The sequence below is a fragment of the Pteropus alecto genome, unplaced genomic scaffold (assembly GCF_000325575.1).
Source record: "Pteropus alecto unplaced genomic scaffold, ASM32557v1 scaffold8, whole genome shotgun sequence".
NCBI classification, from domain to species: domain Eukaryota; kingdom Metazoa; phylum Chordata; class Mammalia; order Chiroptera; family Pteropodidae; genus Pteropus; species Pteropus alecto.
The window spans coordinates 18840895-18852473 of record NW_006494609.1 but is presented as its reverse complement, the minus strand read 5'-3'; the positions used below and the strand labels follow the sequence as shown (position 1 = coordinate 18852473).

General features: G+C 40.2%; 1 protein-coding gene across 8 annotated transcripts in view; it reads right to left on the bottom strand.

Annotated features, from left to right (window-relative positions):
• The window catches only part of VRK1 (vaccinia related kinase 1), a 65906-nt gene that overhangs the window by 25568 nt on the left and 28759 nt on the right, over nt 1–11579 (bottom strand). For all 8 annotated transcript variants that reach the window (XM_025042037.1, XM_025042036.1, XM_025042032.1 and 5 more), the window contains 3 exons: nt 10244–10299; nt 2747–2816; nt 1728–1815 (listed from right to left, as the gene is read on the bottom strand). In XM_025042037.1, coding sequence (XP_024897805.1) covers nt 1728–1815; nt 2747–2816; nt 10244–10299 — 214 coding nt within the window. The remainder of the gene's footprint in view (nt 1–1727; nt 1816–2746; nt 2817–10243; nt 10300–11579) is intronic.

Sequence of the window (11579 nt, the reverse complement as noted above, 5' to 3'; positions counted from 1 at the left end):
GGTCTTCGAGATCCGCCTCAGTCTCCAAGTTCACCTCCTTCTCTCCTTCACACACGTGCCCTTCGCTTGCTAAGGAAGGGTGGCGGACAGGCCGCACGCGGGCCAAGGCCTGCCCTGCCCTGCGTCCGCATCTCCCTCCTCGGTGATTCTCTGAACCAGGAGCTGTTCACATTCAAGGGATGACAAACTCCTCTGAGAGTAAAAGCTAACATGGGTTTTACACATTTACCGAGAGCTTTACCTTTAATCACTCTTACTGAGCAGCTGTTACTTCATTTCACAGATGAGAAAAACAAGGCAAAAAAGGAATCACTCACCCAGGCACACGTCTTCAGGGACCAAACGCAGACGGACCAGGCAGTCTGGCTCTAGAAGCCTTGCTCTTAAATTACTTCCTCAGTCCTTGATCTATACTATTTCTCCAGAAAATTTCATAAAATATAGAACCTTGTTCCAGCAAAACACATGTGACAGACACTGCGCATCACTTCCGGGAGTCTCCACTCTCCCTGGGGGACACGTGGCTCCACGACGAGGCCTGCCAGGGCCCAGGCGGCTGCCCGCCCACACCGCGCCCAGCTCTCTCTCCTCTCTCACCAAGCCAGTTTGGCTCACGCATTCTGTCCTCCTCCATGCAGCCAACACGTGCCCGGGCCAACCGCCATGACCACTCGGCCCTGGCCGGTGACTGTTTCAAAATGAACTCATCAAACTCGGACTGAAAAACAGGACAGAGGTCAGTCTGCCACAAGACGCCAAGCCAAGGGATTCTCTCCAGGAAAGTGACAGCCACCGGAAGTCATCTTCTCCTGGGGAGTACTGTGTGCATGAGAAGCCACCAACTAGGGCAGCCACCTCAAGGCCACGCAGTCCGGGGCTGATAGAGAACACAGCTGAGACAAGGGGGACAAAGGGCAAGGTAAAGGGACCTGGGCCCGTGCTAGTTACCTACGAGCTGAACCAAAGTTTCCTTTATTTGCTGGTGAAAGCATTCAAATCCCACAAATCCCAAACTTCAAAGCTCAGCAACCAGCCTAACTCCACACATTGCCACTCAACTATTGAAAAGGTATCGATTATACATCAATCTACCAGAGGTTTTCTCCTACTCAACTACGCCAATAACATCCTCACCATTTTCCAAACTCCTAAGACCCACGAAAGTCAGAATCACACAATTCTGATGTAACTGTTCTGTCTCATACACGTTTCGTGCTAGTCTTCCCTCCTAGCCGGACTGAAACCTCACAAAGGGCAGGACGCTGCGGGGGGCAGATGACACATCCAACACGAAAGACCCAGCTGAAGCCGAAGGGCTTCCTTCTACATAAGGGATGTGGAGTTTTTTGTTTGTTTGCAGGACGCATCTGGCTCTGTTCCTACTTGTCAGCTGGGCTGCAGCCCGTGGCTGCGGGTACAAGTCCCCCCCCGACCCCCGCGAGAGGCGCTGCCGTGGCTCTGTTCCTACTTGTCAGCTGGGCTGCAGCCCATGGCTGCGGGTACAAGTCCCGCCCCCCGCGAGAGGCGCTGCCATTTCTGACATCGAGTCACAACCTGTCCTGTGGGAAGCAGAGGGCAGCACTAACCCCTTGCTCACCTGTCACACCCCCGCTCAGCCCAGAGGAGGCCCAGCAGCACTGCAGGTGCTCAGGGAGAGATTCTCAACTAAACCGACTACAGTGACTGCTCAGAAAAGGGAGGAGAGAAACAAACATGTATATTTTTACCTTTTTCCATTTTTATCGTGTAGACCAGACCCCCAATATTTAGGAACACCCAGGTACTTCAGTTTATGGGTACGAATCCATTTCTGAACTACAAATTAAAACAGATGCTTGTGATTTTGATTCTGTTGCCGTAAATAATCTTTTAAATCATTAAGAGTAAAATGTACTTATACCTATAATAAGATTCGCTTTTATTTATTCATAAAAAAGTAAGCAGTACATTATAACAGATAAAAAGTAATTCAAAGCATTTTTATTAACCCACAATAATATTTTATCCTGCCCTAAACATTGTCTTTACAATTAAAAATCTGCAAAAAACATTCTTAAAAAAATCAAACCACAGTACTGTGGTTGCAATTTATAGCCTTAATTATGTAAATGTTTACTTGCTTCCTTAGAAAGACTTTTCAATTACCCCAATCTCAAAGTTTTTTACCTCATTCTAAAGTCCCCAACTAGGAAATCAAGCTCTAGGAAAGATGGGAGGCTTCCTGGAGAGACCGTCAAGCCTCTCTGACAAGGAGACTCGCTGGATTCTCAGAGGGGTGAGGAGGAGTGGGGAGGGGAGGGGAGAGGAGGGGAACAGAAAGGGCCCAAGGAGGCAGAAGAGGCCCTGCTCTCCACCTGGATAGTCTGTTCCAGTTCATCAATTCTGGCACCTCCACCCCCGTCCCCACCCCCACCCCAAGTTATGTTCTCCAGAGTTTAAAAAATACTCAAAAAGATTTGGAGATCCTTGAGCCATACTCATGGATTAGATTTCTCAACTTTTAACAACATTTCCTAAATCATAATTTGTTTATTAACTTTATTCTACATATAGATACACATGAAATCTTACAATAAACCCATTAAAATATCAAAATTCTTTTATACAAATCTCATTTAAATAGGATACATTTATAAAGTAAAATATAAAGAACCATAATATAGGATCCAATGTTTTAGTCTTGTCTTAAACCAAAAACACAACGAACAGTGGTCACGTTAAAAGCATAATGTGTTGTATTTCTTACTTTGCTCTGGTTTGGCAGCTCGCTGGTAGAACTTTAATTCAGTAAAAAGAGGTCCATTGTCACTGGGTTCCTTGAAAATAGGAGTTAATTAGTACTAGCAGTAGTTAAAATTACTGAGTTATTTTCAGTGAACCTTCAATAAAAGCTAATAAATCAATTTTTCTTTCCAAACGATGAAGGTTTGATACTTAAGTTTATAACTATGTTGAAGTCAAACCCTTTAGAAATATTTTCAGTATTCTCAGAATAGTCTGTAAGTCTTATATTTCTCTCCAGTTCCAATTTTATAAGTGATAAATTATATAACATTAGATGAACAGCTCAGTCTTTGCTGGAGTTTAAGAAAAACCTTTAAACTTACTTTTATCTTTATTAAGCAAAAACCAGCAACCATGTTAACCATTTCACCAAGCGGCTACAAGGTATTTTTGAGATTTAATAAAATTTCAATACTTGATTTAACCAATCCGTGGCAAAATCCCACTGCTTTCCCGTTTCTCATTACAGTTATACACAGCTGATCAGGACTGGCAGAAACCGAACGTACCACAGAGGGTTCTGGAGCTCCAGAGGAAGCAAGTGCTGCCCGTTTAACTGCATCCTTTCCTGCCTGACACCGACTCCCACGCGTCTCAGACTAAGGAGGCGCACAATCTACTTCCCACACAGCTTAGAATCAAGGGGAAAATGGAGCTCGATAACAATTGTTTCCCACCAATTTTACTGGACTAGTCGTTTCACATTTTAAGGGACATTAACAACTAAAATTATTTGCAAAGAGCTATATACTCACAAAAAGGTATTTGTCAAACAAGAAATATCAGCCCGTTAGGAGTTGTCTTGTTAAATAAATATGAGGTTGGAAAGAGCTTATAATTTCATGCACCTTTTCAAATAGTCTGATTAAAATTAGTTAGTATTTATTCAATGTTTGATATTCTGTGTTGTCTTGTTTATTGAGAATCTTGTTTATTGAGAATTTTCAAAAGATTTTTTTGAAAAGCATCGAAAACTGCAAATCAAAAAACTAACATTTTTCAACTCATTTTAGAATTGCTTTTCTTTCAGGAAGAATGAGGAAATTTTTAAACAGAATATCTATATAGCTGTAGTTCAAGTATCAGTAGAATATCAGAAGTGATAAATGAGGGCCACTACTTAACTGAGAAAATATTCGTGAAAATAAATAGTTTTCAACGACTGAAGATGCCTTTTGCAAATGCATAAAATATGTCCTTTTTAAAATGTTTTTTATTCACAATTTCCTCACTGTCATAGAAGTTAATTTTCCTCCTTGAGGTTTAAATATAACCACTATATACGTGCAGTCCTAAAATCTCAGATACCTTGGAATTCAAAAAATAGGAATCCCAAGTTAAAGTACCTAAAGGAAAACTGAGAAGCAACCTGCAGAGTAAGGCAGGACCTAGTTAAGACAGAGCGTTCGACAGCAAATGGGCAACACATATGACACTTGGATCAGAACCTGACAGTAAGCAGGCCTGTGTGTTACAGGTAAGTCTACTTTTCAGCCCGGTCTTGGAAGAGATTGGAACTCTAGGGTTTGGCACGTCAACACTGCTTAATAAGTAGAAACTAACCAATACACTAAGGTGCGTGTGAGCACCAAACCCCTAATTTGCAGACTGGGCACCTTGATTTTTGCTGTGCCCTGTGGCTCCTTTCCTGGCAACAGTGGTAGCTACACAGACACGTGTGCATGTTCAAAGCCTGCAGCCTGAGAACAGGCGTTCAGCCGGGGTCAGGGACTCAGTGAAAGACATGAAGAAATGGAAATTCACAAGAAGGAATTTTGATAAAGTTACTCTCCAAAGGCCAACTTTTAGACTAGCTCATTAATATAATTCGGGTTCAAAAGGGGTTTTCCTAAGACAAATTCTGGCTTAATACGCATCAGTATAAAATTCTGATTTATTCAGTTTTGACCTATGTCATATCAACTTCAATTTTCAAGCTTTCCGTCAGGCAATAATTCATTAAACTTATAATAATGAGAATCAACCTATAAATCAGGCTATTATAATGAGAGCCCCACTACACTGAAGGCTCTCTGAGCTCATACCATACTTTTTCCAATACAGCAAGACTCCATTATAACAAACTAAAGGAGCTACTTCCTTGGCATTGCACTCTAGCCAAAGCTAGCTATTTCTGAAGAAACTACCTTAACTCATAACTAAAATTTTATTAACATATTTCAAATCTAAAATACTTTGCCAACGCTATAATAGCCAAGATTTAGAAAAGAAATCAGGACTGACATTTTAACTAGAATATCACTAAACGTTTCTTTAAGACTTTTAAGTGTCAAAATGAAGATGACAACAGAAAAAAAATTAAAATGTGATACATTTCAATGGCACCATCTAAAAGCAACTGGCTGCCATTTAAAAATGAAGCTGTATAAAGTTTCTCCTTCCTACCAAAAAATGATGATGTCTGAATTGAAAATTCAGGTCACTTCTCATAACATCAGTGAGGGGACGTAAACATCAGTCTGCAAACTTCTTTCCACAGCACTTCGAAATACAGGTTTAATAAGTTCATAAGGAAAGTGACCATGACATAAAGAACTATTAGGACACAAGATCCACAAGCCTGACTTCTACCCCTCCAGTTCTGCTATTAGCTCATTGACATGACGACAAAGGCTAAGTATAATTGAAAGAATTATTATAAAGTCTGTAAACAAAAAACCTCAAAGAGAAATTTTTCTCCTTGCATTATCCAACTTATTATTACCAATTTACCATTGCTCTCTGCGCAAATAAAATACACACAGTGTCTCTCAGTTATCTAGAGACGGAGAGCACAAGGCTGCCACCCCCGGTGTCCCAGTGCCACAACTCCAAAGCTGCCCCATAAGTCAATAAGGGGTAAGACCCTAAACAAAATCAGGCACATTCATTTGACAGGAGAGAATATATTTAGTATTTACCTAAATACCTATATTAAATATCTATGTCTTAGCTTCATTTCAAAGCCAACTGTAAAAAATTTGTGGGTTAACTATTTGGAGCCCTTTCATAGAGCAGGTATGCATATGAGCAGCTACCAACATTTTTGACACGAAGATGGAAGCCCCACCAGAAGCACGGGGTACCTACAAGCTCCCACGCCAACACAAGGACCCCAAACGAAGACAAACACACACACGCATCTGTGGTCAGCCGAAAGCAACCACGGCGGCCTGTGCGCCAGGCTCCACCCGGAGCTCTCCAGGCGGCTTCACCAGACACCCGCCACCAGGTCACAAGTCCAGATTCCGATTACGCTGCCCAAGTGGGGCCAGGAGCCACTGCTCGCTATGCTGCTTCCTTATCAAATCTAATGTCACATTAAAAAGCAATCTGCCTCTGATTATTTCTTACCGTTTGCTGAGGTTTTCTCCTCTAAAGATAAAATATGTGCTCATTTTATAGAAAACTTGGAAATACTTTGACATTTTCTTCACATACATAGTGATTTTATAAAACTATCTCTACTCTGTAGTTTTGTATCGTGCTTTTTATTTAGTAATTAATTATGAAATTCCCCCAAAGAGTAGTACCTGTTCTTTGAAAACATGATTTTTAATAGCCCTTAATGTTTTATATGACAAATGTTCATAAATAGTTCAGATTTTAATACTGGAAAGATCTGATACTCATTTTATATGTTTATGTTTGATGAGCCATTTCAATTTTTAATATTATAAAGCTCTGAGAATAAAAGAATTATAGAACAGGAATGGACAGAATTCTGGCATAGCATACCACAAATGAAGGCAGATTATGAATGGGCCCACTTTAAAAGGCTAGCCAAGTAATGGAAGTGGGTGGCATTAAAGTTAAAAGGTTGTGAGAATTATGGCTAAAAAGTTTTCAAAAGAATAAAACAGGCATTTAAGGATAGCATGCAGAAAACAAAATTTAAAATAAAGTCCTTATCATGAACTAACTCGACATCTAGTTAGGGAGATAAACACATAAAAAAACTAAAATCAACTAATGACATGAGGATATTAGCACGTGAAATTATAAAATAAATGGATATAGAATGAATGCTGCAGATTAAAGGGGTTCAGAAGAGACAGGTATCAGAGAAGAAATGAGCAAACAGCAGTTACTAAACTCTTCCTTAGAGAAGAAAGAGAAAGCAATATTATTTTGTTTATGGCATTCTTCCAGGACCGCAAACTACGACACTGAGAATGTTACTGAAATATTAAATGCAAAAGAGAAATCAACTGAATATTTATCACTGTCCTAATTACAACGAGAAGGAGTAATATAGGCTAATGGAAACAGGACCAAATTAAGAAACAGGAGAGGCAGAGTCCTGAACTAGGTTTGAAAACAAATGGCTTTAAACTTAGAAATGCAAAGTAATTTGCTACCTTAAGCAGTTAGGCAATACCTGTTACCACACACTTTTTTTGCATAACTCTGTAAGCAAAAAAGGTAATAAAAGTTAAGTTACATCTAATGACAACTAAACTACTTAAAGTTACCCATAATAAAGGATATCATAATTCTAAACTAAAACTCAATTTAAAGCAGCTCAGGTTCCACAGAAGAAGAGAGACATGGTTCCACACCAGTCCGACCTCTCAGGCATGGCGCCGGCGCAGCTGCCCCCCAAGACCTGGAAACGACTGGGCAGGTGTAACCAACTGCAAAGCGGTCAGAGGTAACCACGTTTTTTGAACCTCAAGATGATGAGAAGTCATAAGGGGCCTTACTTTCTTCTCATGGTGGAAACTTTTTAAAGAGCCTAAGAAGAAACTAATCTCACCCATATATATTAATATTTTAATTTGTTGTGTCAAAGCCAAATGCAGATAATATTCTGAAATTCCATGCAAATGGCCCCACTTAATGGGAAGAATTTTCGTTCCTCTGATATAGCAACAAACTGATAATTTAAAAAAGAATGTTATTCAACAAATGAGAAAGAAGAAAATTCTAGAATCAAAGGACATGAAGAGAAGTGAAATGGCAGAGAAACACATCACTGACACAAAGTTCAAAGTTATCGATTTTACTTCCACTTATGGGTGTGATGGAGTAACTGGGACCCAATTTGCCCTCCCACTGTAAAGAAGTATAAAAATTGGACGAAATGTAGGAAATCACTGTTTTCAGACATTAGACAAAATAGGCAGCATAGAACAGTGGCCTCTAAAGCTAGGAAACAAGCGAAGCGAGCCCCATGACAGCCCCGGCTTTCCTCACAGAGGCACTGGGGTACTGTGGGGGGAAGTGGGGAGACCAAACGCAGCGCTCCAACAACCCTGACACCAAAACCGAACCAGATTAGAATTTTTTTAATATAGAAATATTAGAGAAAAATTAAAGACCAATATCCCTCATGAACAAACATGTAAAAATCCTTTACAAAGTATTATTAGCAGGTCAATTCCAACATCACATAAAAAGCGCGATACGCCATAACTAAGTGAAGTGTATGTTAAGAATACTAAGTTGGTTCAACACTCAAATGTCAATCAATATAATTGCCACATTAACTGAATAAAGGGAGAAGAGTCCTTTGATCCATCTCAACAGATGCCGAAAAAGCATTAAGAAAGTAGCCAAACTACAGACTGGGAGAAAATATTTACAACACATATATCTGACAAGGGACTTATAACCAGAACACCTCTCTTACTACTCAATCATGAAAAGCAAAACAATCTTGTTATCTAAAAAAAGGGGGGAAGGATTGTCAAAAGCCTGAGGAGGTATCCCACAAAGGAAAATGTACGCGTGGCCAAAAAGTACAATGAGAAAGTGCTCGAAATCAGTCTTCGGGTAACTGTAAACCAAAACTGGGAGCCACCGCCACGCTCCCAATGTCATGGCTACATAACACACCAGGCCGGACAACCCCTGGCGCCGAAGCGGCCATGGCACGCCCGGGACGCTCGGGACGTCACAGGTGCATGTGTCAAGTCGCACAGCCACTTTGGTGGAAATCTGTCTGTGCTTTCTTTAAAATTTAAATATATACTGCCCGCCCCTATAAGCCAGCAATTCTATTTCTAGGCATTTACCCAAAAGAATAAAAACCTCCATCCGTCAAAACGCTGTACGAGAATGTCTACAGAAGCTTTATCGTAACAAACTGTGGGACCCATGCAAAGGTCTACCGACAGGGAGTGGAGGCAAACTGCAATGTGCACCACTGAGCGGTTAAGACTGAGCAGACAGCTGGGACGCCATCGGTGCGCATGAGCCTCGACGACGCAGTGCTGAGCACAAGGATCAGAGACGAGACAGGACATGCTGCAGAGAGCCACCACATGCCACTGTAGAATGAACAACCGTGCGCAGCAAGGAAAACTCAGACAAGAGGCTGCCGCCAACGGTGAGGGAGTCAGGGTTTGAGCAGACGAGGACACGGGGAATCTTTGTGGGGTAACGGAAATGTCCTATGTTTTAATCGGGGTGGCAGTTACACGGGTATGTGTACTTGTCAAAAAAGTATCCAAACTGTTTACTTAATATCCATGTATTTCCTTGTAAAAACTATGCCTGAATAAAAAAATGTCAGACACAATCACAAAAACAATTCGGATCCAAGAGTTAACTCACAGGTAATCAAATATATTCCTTTTTGAAAAGTGAGTAAAATAAAAAACAAATCAAACCAAAAAACCGTGGGGTGATTCTAATTCCAGAGTTCTGTAGCCTATGGGGGAAAGAAGGAAGCGTGAGAGACGTGGTGGTGATTTGCCCAAAACAGACCCGTTACCTCTTCTGTTTAACAGACACATTCTACACATGTATTAAAGAACTCAAGAGCGGAGTTACAAATGTTGGCGAGCAAAACAACACATAATACACGGATAACAAAAAAAAATAGTCATTAAAATGTCTTTTAGTGTATCAATACATAAACTGACCTGGCTATCCAAGTACGCTTATGTCAGGTGGATGCTGTCAACTCTTATTCATTTCAAAGTAATTTCAATATTAGTATAACCAAAGAAGTTCCAAAGTGATCACAATGAAATATATAATTTATTTACTAAACTGGAAAAGGAAGGGAAGAAAATTGGAAATAAAGAGAAGAAAATTGACCAAGTAGAAGTTCACAAACAAATGAAAGATAAAATACAACAAAATTTCAGTAAAGAAGTAGTCTTACAGGATGTAACTACAAGAAGCATCTCATCTGCTGTTAATATAGCTGAAATAAACAGAATGGGCTGAACATTTTCATTCCACATCTGCATACCTCTGTGCTTTCTTTCATTTTTCCCGAAATACCAATGCCAGTCTAAATCAAAAGGCAGGAGACGGCCTTTTTGAACTCAAATTATTTAAAACTATAAAGCTGCTTTTGTATCTCATTAAATATTTATGAAATATTATTATAATGTAATACCTTACGGTTTTAGTTATCAAAAAGGATGTTTTACAAAATAAATACAGTACTACACTAAATCAACAAAAAAGAAAAAAAAAAAAAGCTCAAATATTTTCTTACCACTTTGACAACACAGGGTGCATCGCTGCCCACGGATTTTGAAGAATTCATATCAGCTGTTTGAAAAAGTGTTATACGTAATATCAGAACAAGAAATAGCATCATTATAAATAGCCTGTTACTAAGCTTTTATTAATATTTAGGTCTGTATATTGATAACCCCTTAGAATAAATTTCAGTTCCCAAATATATGTTTCAGGATACCATTACAGTATATTTCATTAGTTTAAGCCTTCTTTTATAGTTTAACATGTCTGAAATTGGAATGCATCTTACAATGGCTGGTATCTTCAATTCGATCATCAATTAAGTAAGGAAAACCCTGAGTTAAAGATTTCTTTAATTCAAAAAAGTATGCATGGCCTTTGATATGCTAATGTATGTTGTGAATTCCTAAGAGGATGATAACTGATGTGATTTCTTAAACTGAATAAACTAGGGAATCCTTTTAAGTAGGAACATCAGGAAGGTAAAAAAAAGAGGGAGCTAAAGCTCCAAAAAGCACTAGTTTGGGGGGAAAAGCTCATCTAGACGCAGGATGCTAGCACTAGACCTCCAAACTGCCATCCAGAACAATTTTAATGTGGCTGTCATTTTATGTCACGCACGGTTACCCTAGAATACTGAGCTAAGAATATAAGGTTGTCTATATTCATTAAACAAATATTTTTACCTACTGTATGCCAGTTTCTAAGAAACTGATTCATCGGTGAACGGGAAAAAAGAATCTCTACTCTTATGAAGCTAACATTTCAGTGGTAGGACACTGACAACAATTAAAGTATAAACTACGTTTGATGGTGATGAGCTGTAGAGGAAAAACTAAGCAGGAAAGGAAGGGAGGCAGTGTTGCAAAGAAGTAAGAGAAACCTCACTGACAGGTGTCACTGGAGCGGGGGGCCTGACTGCATGGAGGGAATAAGCTGTGTAAATATCTGGGGGAAGAACATTCCAGGCCAACCAGCACCATGGCCCTGAACTGGGAGCCTCCATATGTTTGAGGAAAGCAAGGAGACCAAGATACCTGGAAAAGAATAAGCGAGTGGCAAGTAACGAGACAGACCAGAAAAGCAGCAGGAAGCCAACAAACACAATGAGCCTGACAGGTGACATAAAGCGGTTACTATATGGATGAAACGGAGGGCCACTGGGAGGTTTTGAGAAGAGGGCTGCCAAGATCAGACTGTGATTTCTAAAGCATTCTTCCAGCTGCTCTGTGGAGAATGGGGTGCAGAGGGCGAGGCGAGGAGATCAGTTAGGCTATCACAGATCCCTGGGTGAGAGATGGTGGTGGCCTGAACCAGGCTGGTGGCGGACAAGGTGGTGGCAGGAAGTG